Here is a 21,730-nt window from a genome sequence, read left to right on the forward strand (position 1 = left end):
TGAGATTTGTCTAAAATTCTTGTGCAACATCAAGGAAATTGAGAAGAACCGCTTCACGGCATACATTGTTAAAATCGCAATGGTCGCAAGTTTTGTTATATCGGAACGTCTTAGTTACGTGTCAGTAAGTGAGTTTAGTAGAAAATTCATGTACCACATTAAGGAAATTGAGGATATATGTCTTTTTGCGCACAAAGCTGAGTCCGCTATGTACGCATGTTTTAATCGTACGGAACGTCTTAGTTACGTGTCAGTAAGTGAGATTTGTCTAAAATTCTTGTGCAACATCAAGGAAATTGAGGATATATGTCTTTTTGCGCACAAAGTTGAGATCGCTATGTACGCAAGTTTTGGTCGTTTGGTACGTCTTAGTTACGAGTCAGTAAGTGAGAATCGTCTAAAATTCTTGTGCAACATCAAGGAAATTGAGAAGAACCTCTTCACGGCATACATTGTTAAAATTGCTATGTACGCAAGTTTTGTTCGTTCGGAACGTCTTGATTTCGAGTCAGTAAGTGAGAATCGTCTAAAATTCTTGTGCAACATCAAGGAAATTGAGAAGAACCGCTTCACGCATACAATGTTAAAAACGCTATGTACGCAAGTTTTGTTCGTTCGGAACGTCTTAGTTACGTGTCAGTTAGTGAGTTTAGTCGAAATTTCTTGCACAACATTAAGGAAGTTGAGGATATACGTTTTCCTGCGCACAAAGCTGAGATCGCTATGTACGCAAGTTTTGGTCGTTCGGAACGTCTTAGTTACGTGTCAGTTAGTGAGTTTAATCAAAAATTCTTGTACAACGTTAACGAAATTGAGGATATACGATTTTTTCCGCACAAAGCTGAGATCGCTATGTACGCAAGTTTTGGTCGTTCGGAACGTCTTAGTTACTTGTCAGTAAGTGAGATTTGTCTAAAATTCTTGTGCAACATCAAGGAAATTGAGAAGAAACGCTTCACGGCATACATTGTTAAAATCGCTATGTACGCAAGTTTTGTTCGTTCGGAACGTCTTAGTTACGTGTCAGTAAGTGAGTTTAATCGAAAATTCTTGTACAACGTTAACGAAATTGAGGATATACGTTTTTCTGCGCACAAAGCTGAGATCGCTATGTACGCAAGTTTTGGTCGTTCGGAACGTTTTAGTTACGTGTCAGTAATTGAGATTTGTCTAAAATTCTTGTGCAACATCAAGGAAATTGAGAAGAACCGCTTCACGGCATACATTGTTAAAATCGCTATGTACGCAAGTTTTGTTCGTTCGGAACGTCTTAGTTACGTGTCAGTAAGTGAGATTTGTCTAAAATTCTTGTGCAACATCAAGGAAATTGAGGATATATGTCTTTTTGCGCACAAAGCTGAGATCGCTATGTACGCAAGTTTTGGTCGTTCGGAACGTCTTAGTTACGTGTCAGTAAGTGAGATTTGTCTAAAATTCTTGTGCAACATCAAAGAAATTGAGAAGAAGCGCTTCACGGCATACATTGTTAAAATCGCTATGTACGAAAGTTTTGTTCGTTCGGAACGTCCTAATTACGTGTCAGTAAGTGAGTTTAATCAAAAATTCTTGTGCAACATCAAGGAAATTGAGAAGAACCGCTTCACGGAATACATTGTTGAAATCGCTATGTTCGCAAGTTTTGTTCGTTCGGAACGTCTTAGTAACGTGTCAGTAAGTGAGTTTAGTCGAAATTTCTTGCACAACATTAAGGAAGTTGAGGATATACGTTTTCCTGCGCACAAAGCTGAGATCGCTATGTACGCAAGTTTTGGTCGTTCGGAACGTCTTAGTTACGTGTCAGTAAGTGAGATTTGTCTAAAATTCTTCTGCAACATCAAGGAAATTGAGGATATATGTCTTTTTGCGCACAAAGTTGAGATCGCTATGTACGCAAGTTTTGGTCGTTTGGAACGTCTTAGTTACGAGTCAGTAAGTGAGAATCGTCTAAAATTCTTGTGCAACATCAAGGAAATTGAGAAGAACCTCTTCACGGCATACATTGTTAAAATTGCTATGTACGCAAGTTTTGATCGTTCGGAACGTCTTAGTTACGAGTCAGTAAGTGAGTTTAGTCAAAAATTCTTGTGCAACATCAAGGAAATTGAGAAGAACCGCTTCACGGCATACATTGTTAAAATCGCTATGTACGCAAGTTTTGTTCGTTCGGAACGTCTTAGTTACGTGTCAGTAAGTGAGTTTAATCAAAAATTCTTGTGCAACGTTAACGAAATTGAGGATATACGTTTTTTTGCGCACAAAGCAGAGATCGCTATGTACGCAAGTTTTAATCGTTCGGAACGTCTTAGTTACGTGTCAGTAAGTGAGATTTGTCTAAAATTCTTGTGCAACATCAAGGAAATTGAGAAGAATCTCTTCACGGCATAATTTGTTAAAATTGCTATGTACGCAAGTTTTGTTCGTTCGGAACGTCTTAGTTACGTATCTGTAAGTGAGTTTAGTCGAAAATTCTTGTACAACGCTAAAGAAATTGATGATATACGTTTTTCTGCGCACAAAGCTGAGATCGCTATGTACGCAAGTTTTGGTCGTTCGGAACGTCTTGATTTCGAGTCAGTAAGTGAGAATCGTCTAAAATTCTTGTGCAACATCAAGGAAATTGAGAAGAACCGCTTCACGCATACAATGTTAAAAACGCTATGTACGCAAGTTTTGTTCGTTCGGAACGTCTTAGTTACGTGTCAGTTAGTGAGTTTAATCAAAAATTCTTGTGCAACAGCAAGGAAATTGAGAAGAACCGCTTCACGGAATACATTGTTGAAATCGCTATGTTCGCAAGTTTTGTTCGTTCGGAACGTCTTAGTAACGTGTCAGTAAGTGAGTTTAGTCGAAATTTCTTGCACAACATTAAGGAAGTTGAGGATATACGTTTTCCTGCGCACAAAGCTGAGATCGCTATGTACGCAAGTTTTGGTCGTTCGGAACGTCTTAGTTACGTGTCAGTAAGTGAGATTTGTCTAAAATTCTTCTGCAACATCAAGGAAATTGAGGATATATGTCTTTTTGCGCACAAAGTTGAGATCGCTATGTACGCAAGTTTTGTTCGTTCGGAACGTCTTAGTTACGTGTCAGTAAGTGAGATTTGTCTAAAATTCTTGTGCAACATCAAAGAAATTGAGAAGAACCGCTTCACGGCATACATTGTTAAAATCGCTATGTACGAAAGTTTTGTTCGTTTGGAACGTCCTAATTACGTGTCAGTAAGTGAGTTTAATCAAAAATTCTTGTGCAACATCAAGGAAATTGAGAAGAACCGCTTCACGGAATACATTGTTGAAATCGCTATGTTCGCAAGTTTTGTTCGTTCGGAACGTCTTAGTAACGTGTCAGTAAGTGAGTTTAGTCGAAATTTCTTGCACAACATTAAGGAAGTTGAGGATATACGTTTTCCTGCGCACAAAGCTGAGATCGCTATGTACGCAAGTTTTGGTCGTTCGGAACGTCTTAGTTACGTGTCAGTAAGTGAGATTTGTCTAAAATTCTTGTGCAACATCAAAGAAATTGAGAAGAACCGCTTCACGGCATACATTGTTAAAATCGCTATGTACGAAAGTTTTGTTCGTTTGGAACGTCCTAATTACGTGTCAGTAAGTGAGTTTAATCAAAAATTCTTGTGCAACATCAAGGAAATTGAGAAGAACCGCTTCACGGAATACATTGTTGAAATCGCTATGTTCGCAAGTTTTGTTCGTTCGGAACGTCTTAGTAACGTGTCAGTAAGTGAGTTTAGTCGAAATTTCTTGCACAACATTAAGGAAGTTGAGGATATACGTTTTCCTGCGCACAAAGCTGAGATCGCTATGTACGCAAGTTTTGGTCGTTCGGAACGTCTTAGTTACGTGTCAGTAAGTGAGATTTGTCTAAAATTCTTCTGCAACATCAAGGAAATTGAGGATATATGTCTTTTTGCGCACAAAGTTGAGATCGCTATGTACGCAAGTTTTGTTCGTTCGGAACGTCTTAGTTACGTGTCAGTAAGTGAGATTTGTCTAAAATTCTTCTGCAACATCAAGGAAATTGAGGATATATGTCTTTTTGCGCACAAAGCTGAGTCCGCTATGTACGCATGTTTTAATCGTACGGAACGTCTTAGTTACGTGTCAGTAAGTGAGATTTGTCTAAAATTCTTGTGCAACATCAAGGAAATTGAGGATATATGTCTTTTTGCGCACAAAGTTGAGATCGCTATGTACGCAAGTTTTGGTCGTTTGGAACGTCTTAGTTACGAGTCAGTAAGTGAGAATCGTCTAAAATTCTTGTGCAACATCAAGGAAATTGAGAAGAACCTCTTCACGGCATACATTGTTAAAATTGCTATGTACGCAAGTTTTGTTCGTTCGGAACGTCTTGATTTCGAGTCAGTAAGTGAGAATCGTCTAAAATTCTTGTGCAACATCAAGGAAATTGAGAAGAACCGCTTCACGCATACAATGTTAAAAACGCTATGTACGCAAGTTTTGTTCGTTCGGAACGTCTTAGTTACGTGTCAGTTAGTGAGTTTAGTCGAAATTTCTTGCACAACATTAAGGAAGTTGAGGATATACGTTTTCCTGCGCACAAAGCTGAGATCGCTATGTACGCAAGTTTTGGTCGTTCGGAACGTCTTTGTTACGTGTCAGTTAGTGAGTTTAATCAAAAATTCTTGTACAACGTTAACGAAATTGAGGATATACGATTTTTTCCGCACAAAGCTGAGATCGCTATGTACGCAAGTTTTGGTCGTTCGGAACGTCTTAGTTACTTGTCAGTAAGTGAGATTTGTCTAAAATTCTTGTGCAACATCAAGGAAATTGAGAAGAAACGCTTCACGGCATACATTGTTAAAATCGCTATGTACGCAAGTTTTGTTCGTTCGGAACGTCTTAGTTACGTGTCAGTAAGTGAGTTTAATCGAAAATTCTTGTACAACGTTAACGAAATTGAGGATATACGTTTTTCTGCGCACAAAGCTGAGATCGCTATGTACGCAAGTTTTGGTCGTTCGGAACGTTTTAGTTACGTGTCAGTAATTGAGATTTGTCTAAAATTCTTGTGCAACATCAAGGAAATTGAGAAGAACCGCTTCACGGCATACATTGTTAAAATCGCTATGTACGCAAGTTTTGTTCGTTCGGAACGTCTTAGTTACGTGTCAGTAAGTGAGATTTGTCTAAAATTCTTGTGCAACATCAAGGAAATTGAGGATATATGTCTTTTTGCGCACAAAGCTGAGATCGCTATGTACGCAAGTTTTGGTCGTTCGGAACGTCTTAGTTACGTGTCAGTAAGTGAGATTTGTCTAAAATTCTTGTGCAACATCAAAGAAATTGAGAAGAACCGCTTCACGGAATACATTGTTGAAATCGCTATGTTCGCAAGTTTTGTTCGTTCGGAACGTCTTAGTAACGTGTCAGTAAGTGAGTTTAGTCGAAATTTCTTGCACAACATTAAGGAAGTTGAGGATATACGTTTTCCTGCGCACAAAGCTGAGATCGCTATGTACGCAAGTTTTGGTCGTTCGGAACGTCTTAGTTACGTGTCAGTAAGTGAGATTTGTCTAAAATTCTTGTGCAACATCAAAGAAATTGAGAAGAACCGCTTCACGGCATACATTGTTAAAATCGCTATGTACGAAAGTTTTGTTCGTTTGGAACGTCCTAATTACGTGTCAGTAAGTGAGTTTAATCAAAAATTCTTGTGCAACATCAAGGAAATTGAGAAGAACCGCTTCACGGAATACATTGTTGAAATCGCTATGTTCGCAAGTTTTGTTCGTTCGGAACGTCTTAGTAACGTGTCAGTAAGTGAGTTTAGTCGAAATTTCTTGCACAACATTAAGGAAGTTGAGGATATACGTTTTCCTGCGCACAAAGCTGAGATCGCTATGTACGCAAGTTTTGGTCGTTCGGAACGTCTTAGTTACGTGTCAGTAAGTGAGATTTGTCTAAAATTCTTGTGCAACATCAAAGAAATTGAGAAGAACCGCTTCACGGCATACATTGTTAAAATCGCTATGTACGAAAGTTTTGTTCGTTTGGAACGTCCTAATTACGTGTCAGTAAGTGAGTTTAATCAAAAATTCTTGTGCAACATCAAGGAAATTGAGAAGAACCGCTTCACGGAATACATTGTTGAAATCGCTATGTTCGCAAGTTTTGTTCGTTCGGAACGTCTTAGTAACGTGTCAGTAAGTGAGTTTAGTCGAAATTTCTTGCACAACATTAAGGAAGTTGAGGATATACGTTTTCCTGCGCACAAAGCTGAGATCGCTATGTACGCAAGTTTTGGTCGTTCGGAACGTCTTAGTTACGTGTCAGTAAGTGAGATTTGTCTAAAATTCTTCTGCAACATCAAGGAAATTGAGGATATATGTCTTTTTGCGCACAAAGTTGAGATCGCTATGTACGCAAGTTTTGTTCGTTCGGAACGTCTTAGTTACGTGTCAGTAAGTGAGATTTGTCTAAAATTCTTCTGCAACATCAAGGAAATTGAGGATATATGTCTTTTTGCGCACAAAGCTGAGTCCGCTATGTACGCATGTTTTAATCGTACGGAACGTCTTAGTTACGTGTCAGTAAGTGAGATTTGTCTAAAATTCTTGTGCAACATCAAGGAAATTGAGGATATATGTCTTTTTGCGCACAAAGTTGAGATCGCTATGTACGCAAGTTTTGGTCGTTTGGAACGTCTTAGTTACGAGTCAGTAAGTGAGAATCGTCTAAAATTCTTGTGCAACATCAAGGAAATTGAGAAGAACCTCTTCACGGCATACATTGTTAAAATTGCTATGTACGCAAGTTTTGTTCGTTCGGAACGTCTTGATTTCGAGTCAGTAAGTGAGAATCGTCTAAAATTCTTGTGCAACATCAAGGAAATTGAGAAGAACCGCTTCACGCATACAATGTTAAAAACGCTATGTACGCAAGTTTTGTTCGTTCGGAACGTCTTAGTTACGTGTCAGTTAGTGAGTTTAGTCGAAATTTCTTGCACAACATTAAGGAAGTTGAGGATATACGTTTTCCTGCGCACAAAGCTGAGATCGCTATGTACGCAAGTTTTGGTCGTTCGGAACGTCTTTGTTACGTGTCAGTTAGTGAGTTTAATCAAAAATTCTTGTACAACGTTAACGAAATTGAGGATATACGATTTTTTCCGCACAAAGCTGAGATCGCTATGTACGCAAGTTTTGGTCGTTCGGAACGTCTTAGTTACTTGTCAGTAAGTGAGATTTGTCTAAAATTCTTGTGCAACATCAAGGAAATTGAGAAGAAACGCTTCACGGCATACATTGTTAAAATCGCTATGTACGCAAGTTTTGTTCGTTCGGAACGTCTTAGTTACGTGTCAGTAAGTGAGTTTAATCGAAAATTCTTGTACAACGTTAACGAAATTGAGGATATACGTTTTTCTGCGCACAAAGCTGAGATCGCTATGTACGCAAGTTTTGGTCGTTCGGAACGTTTTAGTTACGTGTCAGTAATTGAGATTTGTCTAAAATTCTTGTGCAACATCAAGGAAATTGAGAAGAACCGCTTCACGGCATACATTGTTAAAATCGCTATGTACGCAAGTTTTGTTCGTTCGGAACGTCTTAGTTACGTGTCAGTAAGTGAGATTTGTCTAAAATTCTTGTGCAACATCAAGGAAATTGAGGATATATGTCTTTTTGCGCACAAAGCTGAGATCGCTATGTACGCAAGTTTTGGTCGTTCGGAACGTCTTAGTTACGTGTCAGTAAGTGAGATTTGTCTAAAATTCTTGTGCAACATCAAAGAAATTGAGAAGAAGCGCTTCACGGCATACATTGTTAAAATCGCTATGTACGAAAGTTTTGTTCGTTCGGAACGTCCTAATTACGTGTCAGTAAGTGAGTTTAATCAAAAATTCTTGTGCAACATCAAGGAAATTGAGAAGAACCGCTTCACGAAATACATTGTTGAAATCGCTATGTTCGCAAGTTTTGTTCGTTCGGAACGTCTTAGTAACGTGTCAGTAAGTGAGTTTAGTCGAAATTTCTTGCACAACATTAAGGAAGTTGAGGATATACGTTTTCCTGCGCACAAAGCTGAGATCGCTATGTACGCAAGTTTTGGTCGTTCGGAACGTCTTAGTTACGTGTCAGTAAGTGAGATTTGTCTAAAATTCTTCTGCAACATCAAGGAAATTGAGGATATATGTCTTTTTGCGCACAAAGTTGAGATCGCTATGTACGCAAGTTTTGGTCGTTTGGAACGTCTTAGTTACGAGTCAGTAAGTGAGAATCGTCTAAAATTCTTGTGCAACATCAAGGAAATTGAGAAGAACCTCTTCACGGCATACATTGTTAAAATTGCTATGTACGCAAGTTTTGATCGTTCGGAACGTCTTAGTTACGAGTCAGTAAGTGAGTTTAGTCAAAAATTCTTGTGCAACATCAAGGAAATTGAGAAGAACCGCTTCACGGCATACATTGTTAAAATCGCTATGTACGCAAGTTTTGTTCGTTCGGAACGTCTTAGTTACGTGTCAGTAAGTGAGTTTAATCAAAAATTCTTGTGCAACGTTAACGAAATTGAGGATATACGTTTTTTTGCGCACAAAGCAGAGATCGCTATGTACGCAAGTTTTAATCGTTCGGAACGTCTTAGTTACGTGTCAGTAAGTGAGATTTGTCTAAAATTCTTGTGCAACATCAAGGAAATTGAGAAGAATCTCTTCACGGCATAATTTGTTAAAATTGCTATGTACGCAAGTTTTGTTCGTTCGGAACGTCTTAGTTACGTATCTGTAAGTGAGTTTAGTCGAAAATTCTTGTACAACGCTAAAGAAATTGATGATATACGTTTTTCTGCGCACAAAGCTGAGATCGCTATGTACGCAAGTTTTGGTCGTTCGGAACGTCTTGATTTCGAGTCAGTAAGTGAGAATCGTCTAAAATTCTTGTGCAACATCAAGGAAATTGAGAAGAACCGCTTCACGCATACAATGTTAAAAACGCTATGTACGCAAGTTTTGTTCGTTCGGAACGTCTTAGTTACGTGTCAGTTAGTGAGTTTAGTCGAAATTTCTTGCACAACATTAAGGAAGTTGAGGATATACGTATTCCTGCGCACAAAGCTGAGATCGCTATGTACGCAAGTTTTGGTCGTTCGGAACGTCTTAGTTACGTGTCAGTTAGTGAATTTAATCAAAAATTCTTGTATAACGTTAACGAAATTGAGGATATACGATTTTTTGCGCACAAAGCTGAGATCGCTATGTACGCAAGTTTTGGTCGTTCGGAACGTCTTAGTTACTTGTCAGTAATTGAGATTTGTCTAAAATTCTTGTGCAACATCAAGGAAATTGAGAAGAACCGCTTCACGGCATACATTGTTAAAATCGCTATGTACGCAAGTTTTGTTCGTTCGGAACGTCTTAGTTACGTGTCAGTAAGTGAGATTTGTCTAAAATTCTTGTGCAACATCAAGGAAATTGAGGATATATGTCTTTTTGCGCACAAAGCTGAGATCGCTATGTACGCAAGTTTTGGTCGTTCGGAACGTCTTAGTTACGTGTCAGTAAGTGAGATTTGTCTAAAATTCTTGTGCAACATCAAAGAAATTGAGAAGAACCGCTTCACGGCATACATTGTTAAAATCGCTATGTACGAAAGTTTTGTTCGTTTGGAACGTCCTAATTACGTGTCAGTAAGTGAGTTTAATCAAAAATTCTTGTGCAACAGCAAGGAAATTGAGAAGAACCGCTTCACGGAATACATTGTTGAAATCGCTATGTTCGCAAGTTTTGTTCGTTCGGAACGTCTTAGTAACGTGTCAGTGTGACGTCATAGCCGCACGTCAAAATTTATTTAAACAATATATTTATTGTTAACTCACCCATAGGAGGTGAAAGAAGTAAAGAGCCCTCGAAAATTATTCGTTCAACGCTAACTTCTAACTTATAAAATAGTATTCATACTCTAGGGTCACCCCGTATATAGCCAACGCTCGAACGCGCCAGCGGGTGACGAAGAAATAACTATTATATGAATAAACTATAGGGATAACTAAAACCTTATATTTGCATTGTACAATCGGACAGACAATTCGGACGCTATTGTAATAAATGTTATATATATATATATATATATATATATATATATATATATGAGCATATAAGAGATCTAACTTTAAAAGCATTAAATTCAATTGAGAAATACGAGCGAAAAAGAATGAAACATTTAAATGCAAATGTAACGCTTTAATATAATAATTTAAGTACACGCACATTTATATGCACATCTTAATATGCATATAACATTATATTATATTAATAATCTTCATACACATTTATGCATTTTATATAACATAGCGTTTTATTATTCATAATGCGAAATTAGAAGTATAAGAAATAATATTTTATTCATAAGAGTTTTATAAGAGCTTTAAACCGTGCATGGTATGCGGACCGGCCGTCGATCGATATTCTTATCCGCCCGCCCGATAAGATTAGGCCGGACAAACAAGTTGGAATGTTGCGAGAGAACGTTATAGCTGTCCTTCTCGCACAGAGATCCCTACCAGCGGCTCTTCCACTTACCATTGCTCCCGCCCATGGGTCTCCCACCGACATCAGGAAGTCTAAGGCGAAGCATAGGAAGAATATCCCACCATCTACAAGAGGCGATCCCACTGCAGCATCTCTCCCACCAACACCCGAAGACCGGAGGAGCTCAGTGCAGGTCCGACATCCAGCATTATTAATTCGACGCTCCTACGGTTAACACGTTACTAACTCTCGTACTACATTTCGTTCTCTGACTCCGTTGCCGTGGCGTTTAGCAGTTAATAATCCGGCGTATTCAAATCTCGTTGCGTCGTCAAAATTCAGTACAAGTCTTCGAGACTCTTATACCTACTACATTATTGAATAGAGAGTTTACCAGTCGCAAGTCTTACGACTGTAATATTGTTAATTTAACGTCGTGCTACAATAAAGAATATTTTATATTACTCATTGCAATTTATTCGACGACCGGTTGTTCCAACTTCCTTGATCGACCGTCACTCATCGCGCGACAGCCGAAATCTTTGGAGGACTGCTAGATAGAAGGGAATTCAGCGTGCTACATAAGCAGTCGCTCTACTATATACATATATATTCAATACGTAAAATCTGGTAAGTTAAGGTACCACTGAATATTGAATGACAAGTTGACATCTTCTGGTCCCGGGTAGACTCGGTGAAATGCAGAGTGACCCAAAAACAATATCTTTTCCATAAATATACTTACCAGTAAAAGAAGTAATTCAATTTAATAACTACTTAAACAATATAGTCGCGTTCTAGAGAGTTACTTAACATCAGTAATATAATTTCCTTTTTTTTTATTAACCTCGAATACTGAGACGTGACATATTGAAAATTTGGTGGCAGCGGTGGGATCGCAGAAGCCAACTTGTCATCTTTTTGTGTGTTAATAATCATACTTTATTTTCAGGAAGTGAATTGTGCGCGATATAACGTTCAATTTGAGTCTCGGTTAATACCATTCAGATCTTCTTGAATTATTTCGCGAGTTACAGTGCCGTTATAATTTTATTCAATTATTATACACCGCGTTATTTAGATTTTGCCAATTCATTTAATTTACACGTCATATTCGTGTTAGACTTTTATTTCCATTAACGCTGTTAGAATTTTGTGATTATTCTCGACTGCGTGTGCTTCGACTGCAATATTAAGACGGCATAACGACATTCTGACGTTGTGATTTAGAGCGAATATATTTCGCTCATCATTACGAAAGAATTATTGAACAATACCTGGTTCTGTGACAGTGTCCTGGTAGCTGGTATATACGCCGCTCGTCACTCGTAACAGGAGCGTTCTCTTGGTGAGGCAGGATTCCGCACGCTGAGAACGCGAATGTAACACAGACATCAGTGTTTAAATATTTTTATAAAGCCAATAAGACACGCCACGCAGTAGAGAAGTGATTGATTTTAGTAAAAGTGGAAGTTGACTCTTCGAAGTGCCGCAAACTCGGAGCGACGGCTCTGAGCGGATAAGCCGCTCGTCGTTGCTTTAAGCTTTTTTGTGTACATGCGATAAACGGAGAGTGGTGAGGCAGGATTCCGCACGCTCTTTCTTGTTCCTTCTCTTTGGTGAGGCAGGATTCCGCACACTGAGACTGGAATAGGATGACGGATATCGCTATGTGGGCAAAATAAGAGCCTCAGAGAGTCGCTACACGAAACTAAAGTTGAATCCTTAAGACATGCCAAAAACGCGTCGCGCAGGAAAGAAATACCAGCTCCGACGCCTATTGAGAGCGCAATTTAGAGAAGCAGCGAATTGTCCCGACGAGTTAAATATTACAGACAATTCGAGTGCCCCATGTCGCGAACGGCTAACTGAGGAAAGAACCTTTGTTTACAAATTAATTCCGATCACGGTCGAACAGTCTCCGTTGCCATATCCAGAAATTCCGGAGAACGACCCGCGTCGCGAATTTTACGCACAGACTCAAATTCAAAGCGTTAGCGCCAGCGACGAATAAAGAAACATATATACCATTATTGTTTCATATTGTACTATTTTGTGTGTTTTATTATACCTTACCCTATAATCGCATTGTCTTATTTTCAGGATATTCTTATATTTTATTATTGCAAAATATATATACCGCAATTACTAGCTTTGACATTATATTTATCATTTGCTTGAGCTTTCTATTTACAATCTGCTACGAGAAGTATAAAGTAACTTGAAAAAAAAAGAAAATCCATAAAAACATTCTTGTTTTATTATTATAGTATTACATGCACATATACATATTTCTTTTATTATACTGCTGTTATATTTTTACAATTTTGCTTAACCACTATATAATTTTGCTGTTATACTAAATTATCACACTGTCTTTATTTTATTGTATACTAACCTACATTCTTACAGGATTAAAGAACCATAGCATTTTATATGCTAGTTAACCGTACGTATTACTATAAATTTTCACATTATTAAAGTTACTACTTTTACAATTGTTGTGCTAAGAACAATTAGAGCCGATAACTATTTTAAAATCGCGTATACCGAGTTATGGCCCAATTTACAAGATCGCACGGTACAGTAAGCGTCGACCCGGAAATCGAAAAGAAACAAAAATACGTAGAAGACCGTGAAAAACAATCGCATTCGAAAATGTCGCTTAAAGAACGGGAAGAAACAGCCAAACGCCCTAACGAGTCAATAGATGCAAATTCGTTATTCGACGTCCTTTCAAAAATCCAAACAGAATTATCACAATTACGCAGATTACCGGAGCAAGTGAGCAATCTTGAACAGCGCGTGAATGAAGCTTCCCGCGCCGCGTCCGCATACGATGAATTCGCCAACCCGCCGGAACCGGAAGAACCTCCTGTAATCATGCCGACCCTAAAAATAAAAGATGTCGTTGCAAATATTCCCACGTTTAACGGTTATAAAATTTCGATCTTCCAGTTCGCCCGAGCATGCGAACGTGCCCGCGATTTACTACCATCTGTACAAGAGCCACAACTCGTACAATTTATTATTAACAAAATTGAAGGCGACGCGTATCAAGTCATTGAAGGAAACATATATACGCGCGTCATAGATTTATTAGACAAATTAAAAAATATTTTTGCTCCGAATAAATCCGTAGCACAATACCGCGGAGAATTAGCCAACGCGTATAAGATGCCAAACGAGACAGTCTTGAAATACGCGGGTAGAATTAAAGATTTGAAACTCGCCATATTAGACGGAAACAGACGACAGGGCATTAATAACCCTCGTTTATTTAATAACGAAGTTGAAGGAGAGGTCTTAGAAGCCTTCGTAAATGGATTACCCTCTAACGTGATCACGCGAATGGAACACCGAAACATAGGCACCCTAGATGAAGCAATTGAATGGGCTGTCAAAATTACGAGGAATTTGGAAATAGAAAAACAGCGCGAAAGACAGTTTACTCCTCGACAATTCCCTGTTACGCGATCAGACATAAATAACCCAAGACCTCCCGACATAGAACAACCTAAATCAATATTAAAAAACCCTCATAACAATTTTGCTCCGCGACCATGGATTAGACCCTTGATACCGGGACAGCCAGGACCGAACTCCCCTATCGTATGCAATTATTGCAAATATCCCGGACACAAGGCTACTGAATGTCGGAGATTAGCGTATCGAAATGCTATGCAGGCGTCGGGAAACGCGGAAGGCCGCCCGACGGTGAGCGCGACCAAGGAACCGGCCCAAGCGACCGCGCATCCCATAACGATACAAGCGGAGCCATCAACGAGCCAAACTTGAACACTAACGATAAAAATCAAGGCTCCAATTTTTCTAAAATTCCATTAAAGGAATACGATGACCCAGCGTCGGTCATCAGACCAGTAAACGAGGAACCCCTAAATGAAAAAGCCAGTATTGGAATGGCGAACCTAGGACCCAACACGTGTCAACCAAGGATCGCCCTCACTTGCAAAAACTTTAAAGGATACTGCTTTTTTATGATAGACTCGGGATCCTCCGTAAATTTAGTTAAAACAAAAATATTAAAGAATACCCCCGTAAACTCAAAAGACACACTGAGATTAAAGGGCATTTCCGAGAAGCCAATAAGGACATTGGGTTCGGTGGTATTCGAAATTATGGGAAAGGAAACAAAATTTTATGTCGTCAGAGACAATTTCGGTATACCTGCTGACGGCATAATAGGTGCCAGTTTTTTGAAAGATAATAATGCTATCATCGATTACCAACAAGAATGTCTTACCTTTGATAGCATACAGGTACCATTTTACAAAAGAGAAAAGATCATGGTGCCCTCGCGCACTATCGTGGACATTGCGTTCAATATAACGAACCCGGAAAGAAGGGAAGGTTATATTCCTCGAAATGAGCCAACAAAGGGATTATTTCTGGGTGAAGCTCTTGTTAAGAATTCCCGAGGGAAGGGGCATATCAAAGCTTATAATTTAACAGAGCAGAACTACACCATAGAAGTCTATCCCATGCCTCTTGAGGATTATCTTATACCCAGTGACTCCGAGGAGCACATAACTTCGCTGAATTCTTCCATTTTTGTGAATCCTATGAGCAATGAAGAGCTCGCCGATAATGGGAAATCTTCATCTACAAAATCCATAAGCCCAGAAGAGCTAGCCAATGATGGGAAATCTTCCGTTCCAAAAGACCACGAAGGTCTTACCATTACTCAAGATGCTTTACCAGCATCTTCGAGCCTCAAACACTCTATTGACACGCTCCCAGGGTCAATAGGACATGAGGATCTTCTATATTTTGAAAATACTAAAACCATAAGCCCAGAAGAGCTCGCCCAACCGGGGAAATCTTTCATTTCAAACGACTATAAAAGTCTTGCAACTACACAAGATGCAACGCCTGCATCTTCGTGCCTCAAACACTCTATTGACACGCTTCCAGGGTCAATAGGACATGAGGATCTTCTATATTCTGAGAATACTAATTCTACGAGCTTAAACAAGCTCTCTATTACTAATTCCGCTGAATCAAGTTTTACTAACTCCACTCATCCTCCCGCTTCCAGGGATCCTATGGAGTCTTTTATGAGCAACGAAGAGCTCGCCGATAATGGGAAATCTTCGTCTACTAAATTCAGGAGCCAAGAAGAGCTATCCGAAGACGGGAAATCTTCTAAATCAACCTTGATTCATACTCTTCCAGTTTCACAAGACCAAGAAGGTCCCTTCATTGAACAAGCTGCGCAGCCAGCATTTTCTAGATTTAAAGATACAACTAATCTGCTTACAGCATCCCCTGTATCTCTCAGTCGTATGGAACGACTTAAACCCATCATAAATACTGAATATTTGAACGAAGAAGAAAAAGACCACGTTGATGCAATACTTAAAGAATACGGAGATTGTTTCCATCTTCCGGGAGAAAGACTCAAGTTCACCCCCGCGGTTAAACATGCTATTCCAACTACAGACAATCTACCGATACATGTGAAGCAGTATAGGTACCCGCCTGTTCACAAGGAGGAGATAGACAGGCAGGTAACAAAACTTTTGAAGGATGAAATAATAACGCCTTCAGCATCACCGTATAACGCTCCTCTATGGATCGTCCCCAAGAAATCAACGGCCGATGGACAAAAGAAATGGAGGATGGTAATAGACTTCCGAAAGCTGAATGAAAAAACGATAGGAGATGCGTACCCACTGCCTAATATAGTAGAAATATTAGACCAGTTGGGTAGTGCAAAATACTTCTCCATTTTTGACCTCGCACAGGGATTTCACCAGATTCCTATGGCCCCAGAGGATAAAGAGAAGACAGCTTTCTCCACACCGTATGGACATTACGAGTACCAGCGGATGCCTTTCGGTCTGAAAAATGCACCCGCAACATTCCAACGGTTGATGGACAACGTCCTCACCGGATTGCAAGGAAACGAACTATTCGTTTACCTGGACGACATAGTTGTTTATGCAAGATCTCTAGAAGAACACGATATAAAAATTAAAGAGTTAATGCAAAGACTAAGAGAAGCAAATCTGCAATTACAGCCCGACAAATGCCAATTTCTAAGGCACGAAGTAGTTTACTTAGGGCATATTATCGGATCAGATGGAGTAAGACCAGATCCAAATAAGATTATCGCAGTCCAACATTTTCCAAAACCAAGAAATCATAAAAACATTAAGCAATTCTTGGGTCTTGTGGGATACTACCGCCGATTCATTAGGGACTTCTCAAAAATCGCAAAACCTCTCACGGATTTATTAAAGAAAGATAAGCCTTTTGTATGGACACCGTCGCAAGAAGCAGCATTTGACAAACTAACGCATGAATTATTAAAAGAACCTGTTTTGCAATATCCGAACTTTAAAGAGCCATTCTTATTAACTACCGACGCCAGTGGATACGCTATAGGAGGCGTGCTGAGCCAAGGACAGATGGGGAAAGACTTACCTATTTCGTATATTTCTAGGACTTTGAATGAAGCGGAAGGAAGATATTCCACCATAGAAAAGGAGTGCTTAGCCGTAGTCTACAGTGCGACATACTTCCGGCATTATTTATACGGCAGGAAATTTACAATCCTCACAGATCATAAACCACTAGTTTGGCTACATTCGGTCAAGGATCCCAGCTCCCGATTGTGGAAATGGAGACTAAAATTATCAGAGTACGAATATGAAATACAATATAAAACAGGAAAGACTAACGTAGTAGCAGATGCACTTTCTAGAAATCCACCTATTCCTGACGTTTCCATACTCCCCCTAGTAGAACCAGACGATAATTCAAACGAATCCCTTTTCTCATACCAGACAGCTACACAACAGTCTAGACCGTCAATCACTTTCTCTTCCAATGATACTAATCACACATTAAATCCTGTTGACCAACAACAAACAACTATCAGAGACTTAAACGACAATGCTTTATTAACTCCACCGGTAACCACAAAAATCCCATCCCAAATCTTCTTCCCTGAAAATCTAAATGAAGATCTGGACAAACGAGAGCAAGAGTTCGACCAAAGCAATTCAGAAACGTCGGAAGAAGATCCAGAAAACGAAAGCGAGAGTAATGAATCTGCGTCTCCACAACCTCGCTCTTCAGGTGAAGAGAACGATTTTAAAATTAATGAAACGCGAGATTCACTGCTTTCCCGAAAGGATAACCATGTCGTTTTTACCACACTCCAAGGACATCCCTACGATAAGGGCGCAAAGGATTATTCAGCAGAAAATAAACTTCCCACGTATAAAGACTTAACTTTCACAAGAGTGAAAATAACGAATTTGAATAGCGGGAAATATTTAATAAACGTCCCTATTAAACAAAATGAAAGAGTGCAAATCGAACACAATGACATTATAGATGGAATAAGATCATTAAGGGATGCCATAATAGAACTAAATCTAAAAACCATCAGTATGGCGCAACACGATCTATACGATACAGTTCCATGGATTTTTGTATATAAAAATTTAAAAAGATTCCTTTCAGACTTGCCGATAATAGTAACAGTTTGCAAATCCTTAATAAGATGTCCTGGCCTAGACGAGAGAGCTAACATTATTTACGAAAAACATGCTACGAAGATTGGAGGGCACAAAGGTGTGAATAAAACTTACCATCGAATTAGACAAAACTACTATTGGCCCACGATGAAGAAAGACATACAAGATTACATAAAGAATTGCAGGAATTGCCAAATCAAGAAATTAACAAGAGTAAAAACGAAACAACCCATGATGATCACCGACACCCCAGGAACTGCATTTGATAAAGTATCTATGGACGTAGTAGGACCATTACCAGTAACGAGCCGAAACAATTCTTATATTTTAACTATACAAGACCTTTTAACGAAATATTCAGTTGCCATCCCTATGGAAACAGCAGACTCCTTCTCAATAGCTAACGCCTTTATAAAAGATTTCATATGCATATATGGAGCACCAAGAGCATTATTAACGGACCAAGCTCCGACCTTTTTTACTTCTCTGATGAAAACAATAGCTAGCTACTTTAAAATAAAGCAATGCCGTACGACAGCTTACTACCCGCAATCAAATGGTTCAATTGAACGCTCGCATCACGTATTGACAGAATACTTGAAGATGTACACCAACCGGAATGAGGAATGGGACGAGCACATTAAGCCTGCTATGTTCGCTTACAACACCTCAGTCCACGAAGGAACCAACTATACCCCCTATTCCCTAATTTTTGGACATCTTCCCAGAACTCCATCCTCCTCCGTAGTTCCCGAGGACGTCACTGAACAACCTTATCAAGACTATCTCACTAACCTTTTTGAAACTTTGAAAAACTCACAGGGTCTAGCAAAACAAAACTTGATACAATCAAAAGAAAAGAGTAAAACATATTATGACAGAAAAATCAATATTCAAAATTTTAAAGCTAACGATAAAGTTTATTTATTAAAGGAGCCCACAAAAGGAAAGCTAGATGATCAATATACTGGGCCATATAGAATTTTAGAATTATTACCCATGAACAACGCGAGAATAGATTTCCGTGGAAAACCACGCGTAGTTCACGTGAATAAACTAAAGTTGTGCAAGGGCACATATTTTATAGATCCGGGTTGAAGGAAAACGCAAGAAAGAGAAATTTTGTGAGCGCGGCCTGGACCCCCGGATCCAGTAACTTTAAGATATTTTCATATTATTCTCATATTAGTATTAAAGATTTTTGTTCTAATAACACATATACACATACTAGACACATCTTGTAACATAAAACAACACGAACAACCCACATTACTCTCGTGTCTTATACTCAAATATAATATTTCTATTTTAAGGTTTACTACGTTCCAATACTTCTAATTACCGCAATGTTCTCTGGCACAAGGGCCATAATAGCCTACGATTGTGGAGGAGCTTATTTGAATGTGACCACTGTGTCCTTGCTACGATCAGGCGAATGTGACATCGAAATCGAAACACCTGCGACCGTAAATACATATATACAGCTGTTGCAATTATCAAGTTATGCGCAGACACATATAACGCAATGTAAAATAGAAATCTTAAGAACCATATCTCACTGCGGAATGCACTCGCATATCTCAGCCGTTCATAACGGTTACGCGAGTTACTTGCAGGAAACATCTCGCGCTAGGTGCATTCAAATGCATAAAGAGGGTCTCTTAAAAATAGGAACCGCAGAAATTATTGACGGACTTAAATCGAATCACACGTACTATAGAAGCGTCACACTCGCGGGTAAAGTAAACGTAGATGGAACCTGTAAAGGTATTCAATACTCGGACTATTACGGCACATGGGATGACGTGATAGTCCAGGCGACTGTAAAAATCTCTCTAAAAGACTCATACGTGCCGGTAAAATTAAACGCAGGAAAAGTAATGTTAAAATCCGGAACTGTTTGTGAACTATCGGACGAATCCTGTATAGACTCGGACGATGGTTACACCTTTTGGGAAGGAATACCCAATACCGCTTGCGGGTTTGAAGCATATGACGTCCTATATGAAGGCACCTCCACTAAATTTCAAGGCATATTAGATCACCGAAATACCACGATATTCACCTTAGAATCCCAAGACACTACCTTTGCGCTGACACTAACACGAAGACACACGATATGCGGTTACACACTGTATGGCACGGAACACCCGAAACTGTTCATTTTTGAAACGCAGAAAGGAAACATTTTCAAAGTAAGATCAAAAACCTCTGTAACGAACCTAGATTTATTCACGTACGCAAATTCAAAATTTGTATACGTTGAGAAGTATATGAGGAACCAGATTACCTCTTTATACAAAGATATAATTATGCAAAAATGCGAACTAGAGAAACAGGTTATACAAAATACCCTATCTCTTGCTGCTGTTTTACCAGATGAATTCGCCTACCGGGTGATGAAAGCTCCAGGTTACATGGCAGTTACAGCCGGGGAGGGAATTCACATAGTTAAATGTATACCTATAGAGGTTACACTACGGAAAACAAATACGTGCCATGCTGAGTTGCCCGTTATGTTTCGAAACGCTTCACTATACATGACACCAAAATCACATATCGTCATAAAACACAGTACACTCAGAGATTGTAATCCTTTACTCCCAATAATATATAACATCGAAGGAACTTGGCTACAATTTAACCCTACTCCTTCCATGATAAATTCTCCTCATGAAATTAAACCATTAACAAAACTCTCTTGGAAATACCTTGCTCCAAAATCACTGGCCACCAGTGGCATTTACTCCCAACAAGACCTTGACGAATTAAGAGACCATATTATGTTCCCTGCGGAAAAGAACGCGGTTTTGCACACCATCGCTCGAGGCTTTACAGGTCAAACTATACAATCCGATACCGTTTCGTTGCAAAATTTATTAGACGAGGGTGCGCTGAATAAAATTTATAACAATACGCTAACCAAAATATGGAACGGTTTTACAACATTTGGTGCGGCGACCGCCGGTATATTCGGAATATTTATAATTATAAGAGTAATAAAAATTGTATTTGACACGCTGATACATGGCTATGCGCTACACGCAGCTTATGGCTGCAGCTTACACTTACTTGGAGCCATTTGGAGCTCCTTTACACATTTATTATTGTATTTAGCGAATAGACCGCAACCGCAACCACAACCACACGTAATTCCCGAAAACCCACCAGAACATATAGACACCAACATAGTACCGAATGCGCCAGCAGAAAACGCGGAACCGCCTACTATACCTATAGTATACACATTTAGAGATCTACGAGACAGATTGGACGAATAAATTTCTTCATAACTTGTTATTCTGAAATTTAAACTAAGGGGGGTGGTGTGACGTCATAGCCGCACGTCAAAATTTATTTAAACAATATATTTATTGTTAACTCACCCATAGGAGGTGAAAGAAGTAAAGAGCCCTCGAAAATTATTCGTTCAACGCTAACTTCTAACTTATAAAATAGTATTCATACTCTAGGGTCACCCCGTATATAGCCAACGCTCGAACGCGCCAGCGGGTGACGAAGAAATAACTATTATATGAATAAACTATAGGGATAACTAAAACCTTATATTTGCATTGTACAATCGGACAGACAATTCGGACGCTATTGTAATAAATGTTATATATATATATATATATATATATATATATATATGAGCATATAAGAGATCTAACTTTAAAAGCATTAAATTCAATTGAGAAATACGAGCGAAA

At 39.0% G+C, this 21,730-nt stretch overlaps 1 protein-coding gene across 1 annotated transcript; it reads left to right on the top strand.

The window, feature by feature from the left end:
* The first annotated feature begins 19,363 nt into the window (after positions 1-19,363).
* LOC138934311 (uncharacterized) lies at positions 19,364-21,298 on the top strand. The gene has a single exon (XM_070297936.1). It carries the CDS (start codon positions 19,364-19,366, stop codon positions 21,296-21,298), a length of 1,935 nt encoding a protein of 644 aa, XP_070154037.1.
* The last annotated feature ends 432 nt before the right edge of the window (positions 21,299-21,730 follow it).

Source organism: Polyergus mexicanus, unplaced genomic scaffold (assembly GCF_030449975.1).
Source record: "Polyergus mexicanus isolate NDT 795.1 unplaced genomic scaffold, iyPolMexi1.0 SCAF_6, whole genome shotgun sequence".
NCBI lineage: Eukaryota > Metazoa > Arthropoda > Insecta > Hymenoptera > Formicidae > Polyergus > Polyergus mexicanus.

Bases quoted from the DNA above. Each gene is read 5' to 3' on its own strand.
- LOC138934311 (XM_070297936.1), top strand. From the start codon at position 19,364: ATGTTCTCTGGCACAAGGGCCATAATAGCCTACGATTGTGGAGGAGCT.